Raw genomic sequence first — 17,415 nt, 5'->3', positions numbered from 1 at the left:
CCAGTTATATCTTGCCTTTCTCTTCAAATTCCTACTGTGTATCTTCTTTAATATTCAGTATCAAATAATATCCACTAATTACCTTTAAAAAAGTAGTCTAAGTTCCACAGAAATTTTATCTATTCTAACACTCAACAAAATAAAAGTTAAAAATAACTCACTCCTTTCTCAATATTAAATGCCATTGGGGAGAGGAGTCTTTATTTTTATGTATGTATTTGTTATGAAAATACCAACTAAAAAGTACGTAATAGAAGTTAACATATCAAAAAGTAGATTCAGAATCCCTGTACTTGGAGCCGGGCATGGTGGAGCATGCTTGTAATCCCTGCGCTTGGGAGGCAGAGACTGGAGGATCATGCAGGTTCGAGGCCAGCTGCGCTGGCTTAAGAGACCCTGTTTCCAAATAAAAAAGTATAAAATAGGTCTGGGAGTATAGCCCAGAGGTAGAAAGCCCCTGGGTTCCACCCACAGTACCACACACACACAAAAAAAGTAGATTCAGAAATAAAAAGAACATTCATTAAAACAGTGATCTCAGCTAGTGGCGCACACTTGTAATACCAGCATTTGGGACATGTACTCAGCAACTTAGTGAGACCCTGTTTCAAAATAAAATAATAAAAAAAGGCTGAGAGCATAGCTCAGAGGTAGAATGCCCCGAGTTCAATCCCCAATACCCCCCCCACACACATACACACACACAAAAAAAAATTGATTCCTGTTTAAACACCCTTCCCTTTTTACCTGACAAAGATTGTGTTACTACATCATTCAGAATTCAGCACTACAATGCACTTATTACAAAATCAATCTGTGAATCACTGCTAAAGTAGATTTTTAGTCATTAAAAGTGATGGTAGAGAACAGTCAAATTATAAACAAGCCAACTAGCAAAATAAAAAAAAAAAAGGAAAGAACAAGACACTGATGAGAACAAGACATAGATACTTCAACAGAATCATTTGAATAAAGAATAAAGTCAGGCATGGTGGTGCACACCTGTAATGCCAGTACTTCTGCCTATACCATGTTGTTTGAGTTACTATAGCTCTGTAGTATAATTTTAAATCAGAATTGTGATGCCTCCTGCATGGTTCTTATTACTGAGAAATTACTTTGGCTATTCTGGATCTTTTGTTTCTCCATATGAAGTTTATGAGTGATTTTTCAAGGCCTCTAAAGAATTGGCATTCTGATAGGGATTGCAGTGATTCCGTACATCACTTTTGGTAGAATGTCCATTTTGATATTTATTCTGCCTATACAAGAGCTCTTTCCATCTTCCAAGAACTTCAATTTCTTTCCTTAGTGTTTTATAATTTTCATTGTAGAGGTCTTTTACCACTTTGGTTAGGTTTATTCCTAGGTATTTTATTGATTTTGAGGTTATTGTGAATGGGATTATTTTCTGTATTTCTTTCTCTGTGGATTCATGGTTGGCAAATAGAAAAGCTACTGATTTTAGTTGATTTTATATCCTGCTACTTAGCTGAACTGGCTAATCAGCTCTAGTAGTCTTTTGGTTGAGCTTTTTGGGTCTTTTAAGATATGGGATCATGTCATCTACAAAGATAATTTTAATTCTTCTTTTCCTATTTGAATTCCTTTGATATACTTCTCTTGTCTTATTGACCTGGGAAGAGTCTCAAGGACTATATTGAAAAGGAGTAGTGATAGTGAGCATCCTTGTCTTATTACTGATTTTAGAGGGAATCCCGCAGTTCCCCCCATTCAATATGATGTTGGCTCTGGGTTTATTGTATATAGCCTTAATGATGTTGAGATACAGTCCTTCAATTACAATATTCTACAATGTTTTTAACATGAAAGTTTGTTGTATTTTTTCAAAATGCTTTTTCAGTATCTACTGATATAATCATGTGATTTTTTGTTCTTAGTTTTATGTATGTGGTGAATAGCATGTATTGATTTGCATATGTTGAACCAGCCTTGCTTTCCAGGGATGAACTTGAGAAGCTGAGATAAGAAGACTGACAGTTCAAGACCAGCTTCATCAAATCTGCACGGCTCTCAGCAACCTAGTGAGACCCTGTTTCAAAATGAAAAAAGGGCTGGAGGTCTAACTCAGATGTAGAATGCCCCTTGTAGTATTCAATCTACAATACCACAATCAATTGATTGATCAATCAATAAATAAACTATTATAAAAAGTACAACTGGAAAACAAGGAAATCTTTACTTTTTTTCCCCAAAGATAATGATCCCTTTGACTGCTATGGAAGTAGATTTGAGGTAAAGAATACGAGTAATATGATTTTATCAGAAAATGTACCCTCAAAAGAAGCAAAAACACTTGATACTTTCATTGGTGTGGTTATTACAAATAATTGACTAAATATAAGGAAGAAAAAAGGTGATATCTTAATACTACAAGGTTTTTCCTGGTATAAAATTAATCTTAGTCTGCATCTTAAATAAATTCATTTTTAGAGGATTTTTTTAGTACAAGTTATCCTCAAAACTACTTTAGTACCTTGTAAAGAGTTCAATTATTCACTGTAGCTTCTGCAGCATCAACTTTTACCCATATTTTCTATTCTCTAAAGAGATAATTAGCTCTTTGAGGGCTGAAGCCTTGATTTATTCATCCTTGTATTTCTGAATCTAAAACAATGTGTAGCAAATACCAGTACAGAGTAAATTTTTTAAGAACTGAATTCCAAATTCTAAAACACCTAAGCAATTATTAAATTATGCTAAGGGTCGTATTACGGAATTTTTTTTTTTGAGATTATCTGGTCAAATATATAACAAGGGTCTACTAGATACAATACTACCTCTAAAAAGAGCCTCAAAAGAAATAAACCACATGTACATGTATAGCTAAAACACAGGGCAAAGTTTTGTGTATAACAGAGGATTATAGGTAAAATCTAGAGTGAATTCAAAGACACTTCTAGCTAAAAGAATCAAAGAGAGTTTTGTGACGAATGTTGTGTTTGATTCCTGATTTGCACAATTAAAAGTGTGTGAAAATAGGATAAGAAGAAAATCAGAGGAAGCAAAATACAAAGCATAAAAAAGAAAAATAAAGGGCAGTGTACTACTCAAGGGTATTGTTCTAAAAACTTTTAATGTATATTTGGATCCAAACAATAGAGGGACCAGGCCATAAAATATATAAAATTTTTATAAGAATGAGATATTTTATATTTTTGAGCAGGATAACATGATCAGAATTATGACCAGAAAACATTATCCAACAACAGAAAAAGTGTCACAACAGTCTTGGTGAGAATTAACGATGCTATAGTATTAGGAATGGTTGGAAAGATATGAATTAATTAACAGGTATATCATAGGGTAGAATTATTTGAACTTTTGAAACAAGTTAGAGGAACAAGCAAAGAGTCAATAATAAATCATGCTTTTAGATCTGATGAGAAACACCAGTATAGATTTGAGAAGTATTAATTTAGTACTATAATCACAGAAGCTAAATATTTAAAATTTCTATTCAGCATTTAAAGTGGGACCAGAGACTTGAAAAGAACTTAATGTTGCTGGTGTGGATGAGATGTCAAAATAAGAATGTGTACATGGAAAAGTAGATCATAGACAAATTCTCAAAGAACATAAATACTTAGAGGAAGAGGCAGAAAATGTAGTCAGGAAAGGGAAAAATCAAGAGCCAAAATTAAAAAAAAAAAATAAAAAAGAATTCTAAGAATAATGCAGCAGCTAGGTGTGGTGGTGCATGCTTGTAATCCCAGCATTTGGGAGACTGAGACAGGAGGATCATAGGTTCAAGGACAGCCTCAGTTACTTAGGCCCTCCACAACTTAGTGAGACCCTGTTTAAAAAAAAAAAAAAAAATAGGGCTGGGAGTGTAACTTGGAGGTAGAATGCTCCTGGGTTTGATCCCCAGTATAGGGGAAAAAAAAAAAAAAGGACTCAGCAATGAGCTGTGTCAAGTGATACAGGAAAGGCAATAAAAACTAAAATCATTGGATTTAAGGACTTTAATAGGGCATGTTGTCTGAAAAATAATTTTGGCAAGGCAAAAATACAAACAATGAGGAGTGAGGGGATAAGAGAGTAAGAAACATATAGACTACTATTTCTTGAGGGTAGAGATTTTAAAAGGAATAGCAGAATTAGGAAAAAAATTGTTTAGAATAGTATAACTTGATATGTTATTAGTTGTGAAAAAATACAAATAACTAAACCTTTACCTCATTCACACATGTTCCAGTCAACAGAATTCCAAAATAATCATAAAGGCATTTAAACGTTTACCATAACCATTTGGTATCTAAAGTAGCAATGTATATCAAATATTGTGCTAGAAAAGAAACTTTCCAAAAGTCAATAAATGGGTAAGCCTTTTACACATGGTGGACATTTAACTAATGGTTCAAACAAAGCCCATCTTCATGTATCACCAAACTTCATTGTTTTTTAAAAAACTTTTTCAATAATGAATGCTAGCACTAATACTCTCAAAGGTATCAGAACAAGAACCTGAAGAGACAAGTGTGTAAGTCTTACCATTTTAATTATTTATAGTGTTGGGGATGGAACATACTTTTTAAATTATTTTTGGTTTCTTACAAAATAAGATAATTTCCAAAGCTAAATGGAAAAACTAAATCAGAAAGTTAATGAGCTCCCCCAAATCTCATTTCCCAAATGCTTTTTCCCCCTCTCTTAATATCTTAACAACAATAAAACTAAAATCAGAAACTGAATCTGGAATGGCTATCTTAAAGACTGAAGTATCATGAATTGACAAAATGATTATAAATCAAAAATAGCTTCCTATTTGGGCTTAGAAGTTATGCATAAACAGCAATTTTTAAATAAGCAAAGAAATTAAGTGAAGCGAGATAAAGTAGAAAAATTACAATGTCTGAAACAAATGCCAAATTCTTAAGACTGCTAGCGAAAGAATATAAAGAACAAATGTAAAATAACTAATTATAAAGCATATCACAGCCAGGCGTGGTGGCGCAGGCTTGTAATCCCAGCATTTTGGAGGCTAAGACCAGAGGATCGTGGTTCGCGGACAGCCTCAGCTACTTAGTGAGGCCCTTCGCACTCAGTGAGACCCTGTTTAAAAAAATAAAGAAATAAAGAATAAAAACAGGGCAGGGGCTGTAGCTCAGAGGTCGAATGCCCCTGGGTTCCAGACCCACAACACACACACACACACACACACACACACACACACACACACACAGCATATCAAAATAGTGCATTTATTATTAAAGTCTATTTTCTTTAATTTTCTCAATGATGCTAATAATTCTAAAAAGATAAGTTTAAATATAAAATGTAATAACAAATCCATAAAATTAGAATATGAACGCATAAGTATCAACCTCTTAATTTGAAATTTTAATTATAAAGTAATAAGGAATGTTTCTACCCTGAAACTAAGTCTGCACCACGTCCTTATAAAACTTTATATGCCTACATGTGCTTTTCATTTTAGAAACTAGATTCAGTCAATCCCCATTATTTACAGATTCCTTATTTAGGAATTTGCCTACTCACTTAAACTTACTTTGTAACCTCAAAATCAGTACTTATAGCAATTTAAAGAGCAAATTAATGTTCAGAGCAGTAAAAAATTTGAATAGCAGAATGTGCACAGTCCCAGTTGAAGTTGAAGGAGGGGCCCTGCCTTCTTGTTTCAGCTCTCATACTGTAAATAACCACTAAACTTTTTATGGCCTTTTTAGTGTCATTCTTTTCAAATTTTTGTACTTCTTGGTGATTTTACTATTTAAAGTGGCTCCCAAGCATAGTGATGCAGTGCTGTCTTAGCCTTTCTAAATACAAGATTGTGATGCGTCATACAGAAAAAGTATGTGTGCTAGATAAACTATTCAAGTATGAGTTAAAGTGTTGTTGACTGGGAGCATAAAGAAAGAGCTATGCATATATATTAAATAAAGTGTCTTTAAACAGAAGTGCACATAAAACAGGTTGTATATGGATCAGTTGATAAAAAACTGTGTGACCAGAAGCTAGAAGGAACCTACCCTTGTATTTCCCTTTGGAAAAATAATTCAGTATATGCTAACTTGGTATTTGTGATAACTTTGTAGGCTAGACTAGACTATTGTATATAACAAGCCAACTATACTATGTTAATGACCCAAAACTCAAATGACAGCTTTAGAACTCTGAAATGCTTCTCATGCAAAAATTTTTGAAAAAACAAGCACTCAAGACTTTGATCTATGTTATCACAGTGAATCGTTTTCTTCCTGAAAGTCAAAGACCATTATGTCTTAAAATAGTAATTCCCTTACATTGATAGCTAATGCACATAGCTGATATTGTTCCAATGTGATGATTTCATGGTAACAGGGTTCTTGTGCCAGTTTCACAATAGCACTTCCAGCAGCAAGTCTCAGACGTGACATATCTGGTTTACTGAAAAACAAGCAAGAAAAAAGTATAGATAAGATTTCTAAATGTTTACACAAAACAACTTCTAGATTTTTTTTTAATTTCCCCCAGTACTGAAGATTAAACACAGTGGAACTTTTATCACTGAGCAATGTCCTCAGTTCCTTTTTTTTTTTTTTTAAATATTGGGGATTGAACACAGGAGCATTCTACCTTCAAGCTATACACAATGCCCTTTTTATTTTGAAACATGGTCTCGCTAAATTCCCAAGGATGGCCTTGAAATTGCAATCCTCCTACCTCAGCTTCCTGAGCATCTGAAATTATAGGAATGGACCGCCACATCTGGCTTAAATATTTTGTATTTAATTTTATATCCTTTTTTGCAAAAAAAAAAAAATGGGGTAGGGGATAAAAATTGCTATGGTCTCAATGTTTTGTCTTCTCAAAATTCTTACATTGAAATTCTAATGCCAATATGACATAGGAGGTAGGGGTCTTTCCAGGTGTGATTAGGCCACAGTGAAAGCCCTCATAAATGTGAGCAGTGACCTTAAAAAAGAGGCCTGAGGGAAAATGGTATCCAAATTTACACCAAATTCTTCTCTTAATCATAAGTCTGAGCTAGATGCGGTAGCATGTATATATAGTTCCAGTACTTGGGAGGCTGAGAAAGAAAGATTGCAGGCTCAAGACCAGCCTCAGCAACTTAATGAAGTCCTCAGTTTAGTGAGATCCTGTTTTAAAATTAAAAATAAAATAGGTCTGTGGGTGTTACTCAGAGGTAAAACAACCCTTAGTTCAATTCCGAGTACTGCAAAAAACAATAACAAAAGTCTGTGCTAACATCACTAAAGTCACTTCCATCATTCTGTGAAAAATAGCTTTTAGGCAAGCCTAAGAGATATCTATGTTTATTTGCTAGGTTTTTAACTACTATACTATAAAATTTTGGAGATAATGTTTTCCTGTAAGTCACGCATAAAAAGGGTCCTAGCATCCTTATAAATAAACCACCTAACAACAACTGTGCTAAGTATAAAAGAAATAAAATGGAAAGCAGGCACAATAGATAATATATTACTATTCTTAACTTTTCAAATAGGAATGGAACCCAGGGGTGCTCTACTACTAAATTACCCACCCCAGCCCTTTATTTAAAAAAGCATTTTGAAACAGGATCTTGATAAACTATCAAAGCTAGTTTCAAAATTATAATCCTCCAGTCTCTGTCTCCTGAATACTGGGATTACAAGTATGTGTCACTGTGGCTGGCTCTGAAAGACTCTTAAGTTTAAGAGAAAAAATATTACTAACTGGGATACATTTCATAGAATTTTTTTTTTTTTTTTTTTTTTTTTTTTTTTTTGCGGGTCTGGGGATGGAACCCAGGGGCATTCAAACTCCGAGCTACACCCCCTGCCCAAGTTTTTATTCTTTATTTTGAAACCGGGTCTCACTGAGTTGCAGGGGGCCTCACTAAGTAGCTGAGGCTGTCCGCGAACCGCGATCCTCTGGTCTCAGCCTCCTGAATGCTGGGATTATAAGTGTGCGCTACCACGCCCGGCTTATTTCATAGGATTCTAAATTAGCAAATATACCTAATCAATCCTTCCTAATATAATAAAATGTTAATTTAATTATAAGGATCTTCGACTAGGATATGATACAAAGGGAAAAGTTATAACTCCTTAATCAGGAGTTATATGTTACATACACACAAGGATAAGAAGGGAGAAGTTCTAACTTCTTAATCAGAAGCGCCCTCTCCCTCCCCCCCCACACAGAAAGCTATAACTCACTTTAAAAATATCATTCAATATTCACACAAGTATATGTTTCTTGTATATATACTAGAGAGGAATTTAAAAGAAAAGATAGGGTTGGGTGTGATGTCGCATGCCTGTAATCCCAGTAATTGGGAAGCTGAGATAGGAGCATCACAGGGTAAAGACCAGACTCAGCAACTTAGCAAGGCTCTCTGCAATCTAGCAAGACTGTGTCAAAACAAAACCAATCAACCAACCAACAAAAAAAGGCTGGGGTATAACTTGAAGGTATAAAACCTCTGGGTTTAATCCCAAGTACAAGTAAAGACAGGAAAGAGGGGAGCAGGAAGGGTCTTAGTCTTCCAAGATCTAAATATCTTGATGGTTTAAAACTCATTTTTCTAACAATTACATAAAAACACTGACTGAATGCCTGCTAACATTAAAAAGGTTCTGTAGTTGTGGAACATGTTCCAAAGATGCTTTTCATTTCACCTACAGTAATATTCTAAGTAGCTATTAATAGATAAATTGCAGTACTTAATAGTTCAGAATATAAACCAGCAGTTAGATGCTTTCCCTATAAGTACAGATAACATGCTTACCATCATTTGTACTTAAAAATTTCCATCTAGATTAGTAGTGTTCACTAAGCTTTTTTTTTTTTTTTTTTTTTTTTTTTTGGTGGTACTGGGGTTCCTGGAAGCCTCGCTGGCTTACAAGACCCTGTTTTCAAATAAAAAATATAAAAAATAGGTCTGGGAGTGTAGCCCGGAGGTAGAAGGGTTCCATCCCCAGTACCACCAAAAAAAAAAAAAAAAAAAAAAAGTATAAAGAAGCAAACTTCCTATTAAAACAAAGGACAGATTTCCCCCCGATCCCCCATGTTTCCATCTGCTTTTTTCTACCAAGGATTTTTCTTACTCCTACTCCATGCAAGTTAACAGTTAAATCAAGAGTTGATATATTGTGCAATCCAAAACCCATTTTCCTGAATGTAGTATGGATTCCCTAGAATACAGTTTATATACTATATACTCAGTATCACTCCAATTACTTTATATATACATATACATACATATATATACATATACATACATACATACATACATACATACATATATATATATATATATATGTAATCCTTACACAAACTCTACATTAAAGATGTACTATTACTAACCCCTTCAACTGAGGGTGTAGAAGAGAAATAACTTGCTAATAAATAAAAGCAGATGATAAATAGTAGAACCTGAATGTTCCTGTGTAATATGCCTTCAGTTTGCCAATGTTCTTAACCATGTAAGTATATTACCTCTCTAATAATAAGAAGTTAATTCAGCTGAGTATAATTGGAAAAGTAAGTGTAATAAAATACATTAATAAATTCACTATAATTTTTTTATGTGTGTGGTACTGGGGTTCCTGGAAACCCTTCTATCTCCAGGTTACACTCCCAGACCTATTTTTTTATATTTTTATTGGGAAACAGGGTCTCTTAAGCCAGCACGGCTGGCTTTGCACCTGCGCAATCCTCCTGTCTCCGCCTCCCAAGCGCGGGGATTATAAGCGTGCGCCACCATGCCCGGCTTAAATTCACTATAAATTTTACTCAAAACATCCATATTATCTAGGTGTGGTGATGTGTGCCTGTAATCCCAGTACTTGGGAGGTGGAAACAGGAGGACCACATGTTTGCAGCCAGCCTCAGCTACTTAGTGAAACCCTCTGCATCTTAGTGAGACCCTGTTTCAAATAAAAATAGGCTGGGCGTGGTGGCACATGCTTGTAATCCTGGCATTTGGGAGGCTGAGACAGGAGGATCTTTGTTTATGGACAGCCTTAGCTACTTAGTGAGACCCTTTGCAACTCAGTGAGACCCTGTTTCAAAATGAAGAATAAAAAATAGGGCTGGGGGTGTCGAATAGAATGCCTCTGGGTTCTATCCTCAGTATCACCAAAAAAAAAAAAAAAAAAAAAAGGTTAGGACTGGGTACATAGCTCAGAGGTAGAATACCCCTAGGGTCAATTCCTAGTATCTCACACATACACACACACAGAAAGTCGCCCCCCCCCATACCCTTATTATTGGTAAATCTAAGCACTGACATATATAAATTACTGGAGAAGAAAGGAAAAGGCAACTAATTAGACTAAAAAAATCAAAGAGAGATTAGTTGCATATACAGAATGAATAGGTTACCAAGGTTTATTTCTTTCATTTGAGAAGTGAGACCTACTGTTAATATTCTATGCAGAGAGGACAGTACAAATAAAACATAAAGAATAGAACAGAAATAGAACAGAATGGAAGAAGGAAAGGCAGAAAACAGCTATCAGTAACCTTTGTTTTCTTACTAAAGTCTTGATATATATGTATTTATATATTATAAATTATAATACAATATTATATAATACTATATTATATATAATATACAGTAAAATATGTATCATATTATATATTATATATATGTATATATAGTGAGGCCCTTTGCAACTCAGTGAGACCCTGTTTCAAAATAAAGAATAAAAAATAGGGCTGGGGGTGTCGAATAGAATGCCTCTGGGTTCTATCCTCAGTACCACCAAAAAAAAAAAAAAAAAAAAGGTTAGGACTGGGTACATAGCTCAGAGGTATGTATATATATATATATATATGTATATGTATATGTGTGTGTGTGTGTGTGTGTGTGTATTTATTTATTTATTTATTATTTGGGGGGGGCGGGCTTGGGGAGGGAACCCAGGGGCATTCAATCTCTCAGCTACCCCCCAGCCCTATTTTTTTTATTCTTTATATTGAAATGTTATATTTATATTGAAACAGGGTCTCACTAAGTTGTGGAGAGCCTCACTAAGTAGTTGAGGCTGTCCGAGAACCGTGATCCTCTGGTCTCAGCCTCCCAAATACTGGGATTACAAGCATGCTCTAAAATACCCGGCTAAGTCTTGATATATTAAGGAAGAGGTTGTTGTATTTTGTATTATCAAGAAGTGTGCTAAATGGCACTTGTGTTTATATTAAGAACAAATCTCTTGATTTTAATTAACGCTATAACACTACTAATTATCAATGCTTCTGATTACTCTGTGCTAGGTAGTGCTTTAAACACCTTACAGAAACTAACTTATTTCCCTATAGCTAGATAAAACAGGTATAATCATTATGTCTGTAACATGACATGAGGTTAGAGTAACTTGATAAAGTTCACCTAATTAGGAAGTGGTGAAGTCAGGATTTAAATCGGAGCTCTTAAGAGTTCATGTTTTCAAGCACTATGCCTTCCTCATTCATTCAGGAGGACTGGTTCCAAAGCCCCCACCCCTACAGATAGCAACACCACACCCAGCTCTCTCAAGTCTGTTTTAAAAAACTGCAGAGTGTTTGTATATAACCTAGACATACCTTCCTACATACTTCTGGAAGGGTAAGATAGAAGAATCTTGGTTCGCAGACAGCCTTAGCTACTTAGTGAGGCCCTTAGCAACTCAGTGAGACCCTGTTTCAAAATAAAGAATAAGAAATAGGGCTGGGGATGTAGCTTGGAGGTAGAATGCTCCTGGGTTCCATCCCCCAGTACCACACACACAAAAAAAAATCATCTCCAGTTTACTTTTAATACTGAATACAGTATAAATAGTTGTTATAAATACAGTATAAAAAGTTGCTAGCCAGGCGTGGTGGCATACACTTGTAATCCCCGTGCTTGGGAGGCTGAAACAGGATGATTGCTCAGGTTCACAGCCTCAGCTACTTAGGCCACTGGGTTCCATCCCTAGTATCATTAAAAAAAAAAAAAAATGCTGAGGCTGGCCAGGAACCTGCAATCCTCCTGTCTCAGGCTCCTAAGTACTGGAATTACAAGCATGTGCCACCACACCTGGCTCAGGCTCATTTTTAATGTTTTTTTTTGTGTGTGTGTGTTTTTTTAATTCTTTCTTTTGGAAACAGGGTTTCACTAAATTGCTAAGGGCCTCTGTTTAGGAAATAAGAAGGATTTAAAAAAAAGGGGGGGCTACATTTTCAGTATAGGCAAAATTTTTCTTTTACAAATATTTTTTTATCTATAGTTGGCTGAATCCCTGGATCCATGAATGTGGAACTCATGGATATAAAGGGCCTACTGTACTATACTGTATCTTTCAAACAAAACAAAATGAAAACAAAAAATAAAACAAAAAAGGTGTACAATTTCTGACATAAATACATTAAAAAAATTTGCATTTATTTATATTGTAGAAACAGATTCAATAAGTTATTTCCCATCAAATCTTTTCTTTTCCCTTTAAAAATTAATAATAGAAAACATCAGTTACTGATTCGAGCACTAACATTGATACATTGGATATTAAAAAAAAATCAAACATCTTTTGTTTAAAATACTTGCGATATATAGCAATACCAGAAAAATGACGGTCACTGTGAAATAACCACTGTTACAAAAGCATATTACAGTAAAAATATATGCATACCTACAAGGCAAATTGCATTATTTTAATAGTTAAATCAGGAGTAGAAATATTGTACAATCCAAAGAACTTTTAAATAATAAATGCATACCTAATTTTCCCCTGCTCTGTCAAGTCTCCATCACTATGTAATATTGTTGTTAGTAATCTCAAGGTAGAAGTTCCTGATTTACTGTGATTATTTTTCATTCCAAGTAGCCATCGAACCATCATTTTAATAGCCTGAATCTATTTAAAAGAGAAATTGACAAAACATTGCTACATTTAAAATAAGATTTCCATATATACCTGTTTTAAAAAAGAAAATCGAGAAATGTTTTTAATGGATGCCTTTTTGGGGGATTAGGTGGCAATAGTGGAACTGGAGAATGAACCCAGAGGCATTCTATCTCTGAGCTACACCCTTAGACCAGTTTTGTTTTGTTTCTTACTTGGAAAAAGGGTCTCATTAGGCTGCTGAGAGTCTTACTAAATTGCTGAGTCTGGCTTTGAACATAAGAAGATTACATTGAAATCTTGTGGTGGTGGTGTGTGTGTTTATTTTTTAATGAACCCAGGTGCATTCTACCTCAGAACTACATCCCAACTCTATTTGTTATTTTGAAACAGGGTCTCACTAAGTTGTGTAGAGCCTAAGTTGCTGAGGCTGGTCAGGAACCCACAATCTTCCTGTCTCAGGCTCCTAAGTACTGAAATTACAAGCATGTGCCACCTGGCTCATTTTGATTTTTTTTTTTTTTCTTTTTGAAACAGGGTTTCACTGAATTGCTGAGGGCCTTACTAAGTTGCTGTGGCTATGCTCAAATCTGTGATCTTCCTGTCTTAGCCTCCTAAGTACTGGGATTACAAGCATGCACCACCATACTTGGCTGAGTTAAAGTTGTTTCACTCTCTAGGTGAGATGGAAGAAATAATTTCACTGAAGACTGGCTCTTTTATCTTTGTTTTTTCTTTTCGTTCTTTCTTTTTCATTTTTGGTACTGAGGATTGAACCCAAAGGCATTCTATCCCTGAACTACGTTCTCAGCCCAATTATACATTTTTATTTTGAAACAGAGTCTCACTAAGTTGCTAAGGCTGGTCTCAAATCCATAATCTTTTCTCAGTCTCCCAAGTATTGGGATTATAGGTGCATGCTACCACCCCTGGCCTCTTGTTTTTGATAATACTCTAATATGCATCTATTTAGAGCTACAGTTAAAATTATGCTCATTTTTCTAATCAGAAAAATTTAAGTTCCCAAATGCAACTATATTCTACCTCTTCTGCCTAACAGATATCACATGTGCACTAAAAATAACTGTGAAGTACATAAGTACTTTTATACCAGTTACAACTTTAAAGCTTGCAAAAATGCTTATTGAAGGGGTACACAGTAGAGAGTTTTTAAATGATATATTTATAATCTCTTTTCACATATTATCTCAGCTTTTAACAGAACTAAAGATCAGAAACTAAGTGGGACCTGGACATCTGGCACATGGCAGGCACTAAGATGATTTTTCTGGGCATTTGATAAGCATGAACTTATTGTGTACAAGTGGCTTGTCTTTCTTGTCCATTGCTGGTCTCAACTATACAAAATTGCTGCTGAAGACCAATGCTGGGAAAACGGGCTTAAATCAGGACTCAAAGGATTAGGTTACATTCAATAATACTAAAGAAGGACCGCTCCACAGGTCTATAAAAACATATCAGAATATGTAGCTGAATAATATGAAAAATAGTTCATAATATGAAACATTTACACACACACACACACACACACACACACACACACACACACACACACCAAAAAAATGTATAAAAAATTACAGCCAGGCATGGTGGCAAAAGCTTGTAATCCTAGCATTTGGGAGGCCAAGACCAGAGGACTGTGGTTCATGGACAACCTCTTTAGTGAGGCCCTTTGCAACTCAGTGAGACTCTATTTCAAAATAAAGAATAAAAACCAGGGCTGGAGGTGTAGCTCAGAGGTAGAATGCCCCAGGGTTCCATCCAAGAAAAGAAAGAAAGAAAGAAAGAAAGAAAGAAAGAAAGAAAGAAAGAAAGAAAGAAAGAAAGAAAGGGAGGGAAAGGGAAAAGAAAAGAAAAAAAGGAGGGAGGGAGGGATGGATGGATTACAAGTAGGGAGCTGGCACATGCTTGTAATATCTGTAGATGGGAGGGTGAGACAGGAGGACTGGGCCAGCCTCAGTTACTTAATGAGGCCTTCTGCAACTTAATGAGACCTGGTTTCAAAATAAATAAAAATAGAGCTGGGGGGGATAGCTCAGAGGTAGAAGGCCCCTAGCTAGTACAGCAAAAAAAAAAGAAAGAAGAAATTACAAGTAGAAAAATAACATCTAATATATTTGTTGACCTTCACACCTTGGCAATAGATTTAAATAAGAATATAAGACCATGCATAGTTTTAATAAATAAATATTCTCTATGCCAATGATGAGTGACCTTTATGTATATTCTCTAACTTAAGGAATTACAGGTTAAATATTTAAAAAATAAAAAAATAGGCCGGGCGTGGTGGCGCACGCTTGTAATCCCCGCGCTTGGGAGGCAGAGACAGGAGGATCGCGCAGGTTCGAAGCCAGCCGCGCGCGCTGGTTTAGGAGACCCTGTTTCTAAATAAAAATATAAAAATAGGTCTGGGAGTGTAGTCCAGAGGTAGAAGGGCTTCCAGGAACCCCAGTACCACCAAAAAAAAAAAAAAAAAAAAGGTTTTATTAAATCCCACAGAAGATCTGTATCTTAAAATCTAGATAATAAGCCAAGCATGGTAGCACACTCCTGTAATCCCAGTCTTTGGCAGGAGGATCACAGGTTCAAGGACAGCCTCAATTACTTAGCATGGCTCTCAACAACTTAGTAAGACTCTGTTTCAAAACAAAAACATATGAGTGGTGGTGTACGCTTGTAATCCCAGCATTTGGGGGGCTGAGACTGGAGGATCGTGGTTCGCAGACAGCCTCAGCTACTTAGTGAGGCCCTCCGTAACTTAGTGAGACCCTGTTTCAAAATAAAGAATAAAACAATAGGGCAGGGGGTGTAGCTCAGAGGTCTAATGCCCCTGGGTTCCATCCACAGACCCGCAAAAAAGTAAAACAAAACAAACAAACAAACAACAACAACAAAAAAAAACAGGTCTAAGGGCATAGCTCAGAGGTTAGAATGCCTCTGGGTTCAATCCTCAATACTACACCCCCCCCCCACCAAAAAAAAGAATGACAAGCTTAACTGAACAGGAGGATGTCCATTTCACCCTCAAAATACATTATATGCTGCTATTCACAAGGATGAGGTTATTCATTACTGCCCTACACACTCACAATATCTGAGATAATGCCAAATGATAAATAAAATAAATAAATAAGTGATTTATTGGCCATATCTTTCTGACAGAAATAGAAAATTTTAACAGCTTTAATAATATTACAATATAGTGAGCATATTAAAAATCAATAGATTCATGCATATTACTTACTTTGACCATTGTCTCAGGAGAAACTTCTTCATCTGGAACCCAGAGTTTAGTTGTCTTTTTTCCTGGAAGCTAAGCAAAAAGTAAGGACTTTAAAATATGAATATAAAATTGTTCAATTACATTGAGTGAATGAATGAATGAATGAATGAATGAATGAATGAAATCTTTACCTTCTATAAAGGCAGTAATATATGTAACTAAAACAAAGCATCTCATCTAACCCTACTACCAAAAAGTCTGAAAGGCATATCCTCACTAGCACCCAGCTACAGCGTCTGTGGGACCAAGAGGTGTGGTTTCACATAGAGAAATAAGCAAGGGAAAAATGAGACATTTTCCAACTCATGACAGGAAATAAAAAACATACATTTATCTTTTTACCTAAATCCCACCCAAAATGACAACACACACACACACACACACACACACACACACACACACACACACACACGCCATTGAGTAGAAGTAGAAAGAAGGTAGTTTGCAAAAAGGACTGAATCATGGGAAAAGTTTGGAGAACAAAAAAACAAAGTAAAATAACAGAGTTAGAAGGCTTACACTTCTATAAAGTCACAGAAAAAAAATGCACAGTTAAGTTTTTTTCAGCACAACAACAAAATGACTCTCAGATGATCCTCAGGCATTTGGGAAATGTGAATTTAACTTCCTGGCATCCTGATAGCTGCCAAGAAATTAAAGTGGCCATACAGCTGCACCATCTTGAAGAAATTGAGATCCCATTTTTACCAGGAGGTGAGGAAATAGTAACTGAGTACCAGCTCAGGCACCTTTTGGAGACACCTCTGCTAACCCTGGTAGAGTCTGAACTGAGAGCACTCCTCAAAGGTCAGGTCCCTTGGAGGCCTGGTCTCAGCTGGTGGTGCTATTGTGAGGTGGTAAAAATTCAGGAAGTAGGGCCTACTTGTGACTGAAGGCACTCCCTGTCTTTTCCTCAACCTCACTCCCTTCTCTACTTCCGGGCTGCCATGTGGTGAGCAGCTCTGCTCCATTCTACTCTCTCCTCATGACATTCTGCCTCACTGCAGTCCCAGAAACAACAGTACCTGGTGGCAATGTGCTGAAATCTTGGAAAACATGAGCCAAAATAAATCTTTCCTCCCTTAAGTTATCTTAAGTGTTTTGTCACAGGAACAGAAAGCTCACTAATACAAACCCAACAACATAGATAAACTCCACAAACACAGAAATGAAGACTCACTTCAGTTAAGTTGTATATATTAAGTACAAATAATAATAAAGGAATCATATGAGGCACATCTTGATGAAATGTCTGAACGGAAGATATGA

The 17,415-nt window shown here is 35.7% G+C and overlaps 1 protein-coding gene across 4 annotated transcripts in view; it reads right to left on the bottom strand.

Moving 5' to 3' along the window:
• Positions 1–17,415, bottom strand: part of PDS5B (PDS5 cohesin associated factor B) — a gene marked incomplete at both ends in the record, with an annotated part of 139,325 nt that overhangs the window by 32,712 nt on the left and 89,198 nt on the right. For all 4 annotated transcript variants that reach the window (XM_080689848.1, XM_080689849.1, XM_080689846.1 and 1 more), the window contains 3 exons: positions 6,288–6,411; positions 12,718–12,854; positions 16,108–16,176. In XM_080689848.1, the coding sequence (XP_080545974.1) occupies positions 6,288–6,411; positions 12,718–12,854; positions 16,108–16,176 (330 nt within the window). The remainder of the gene's footprint in view (positions 1–6,287; positions 6,412–12,717; positions 12,855–16,107; positions 16,177–17,415) is intronic.

The sequence above is a fragment of the Muscardinus avellanarius genome (assembly GCF_963383645.1).
Source record: "Muscardinus avellanarius genome assembly, chromosome: 2".
NCBI classification, from domain to species: Eukaryota; Metazoa; Chordata; class Mammalia; order Rodentia; family Gliridae; genus Muscardinus; species Muscardinus avellanarius.
This window is presented reverse-complemented; position numbering and strand designations above follow the sequence as displayed.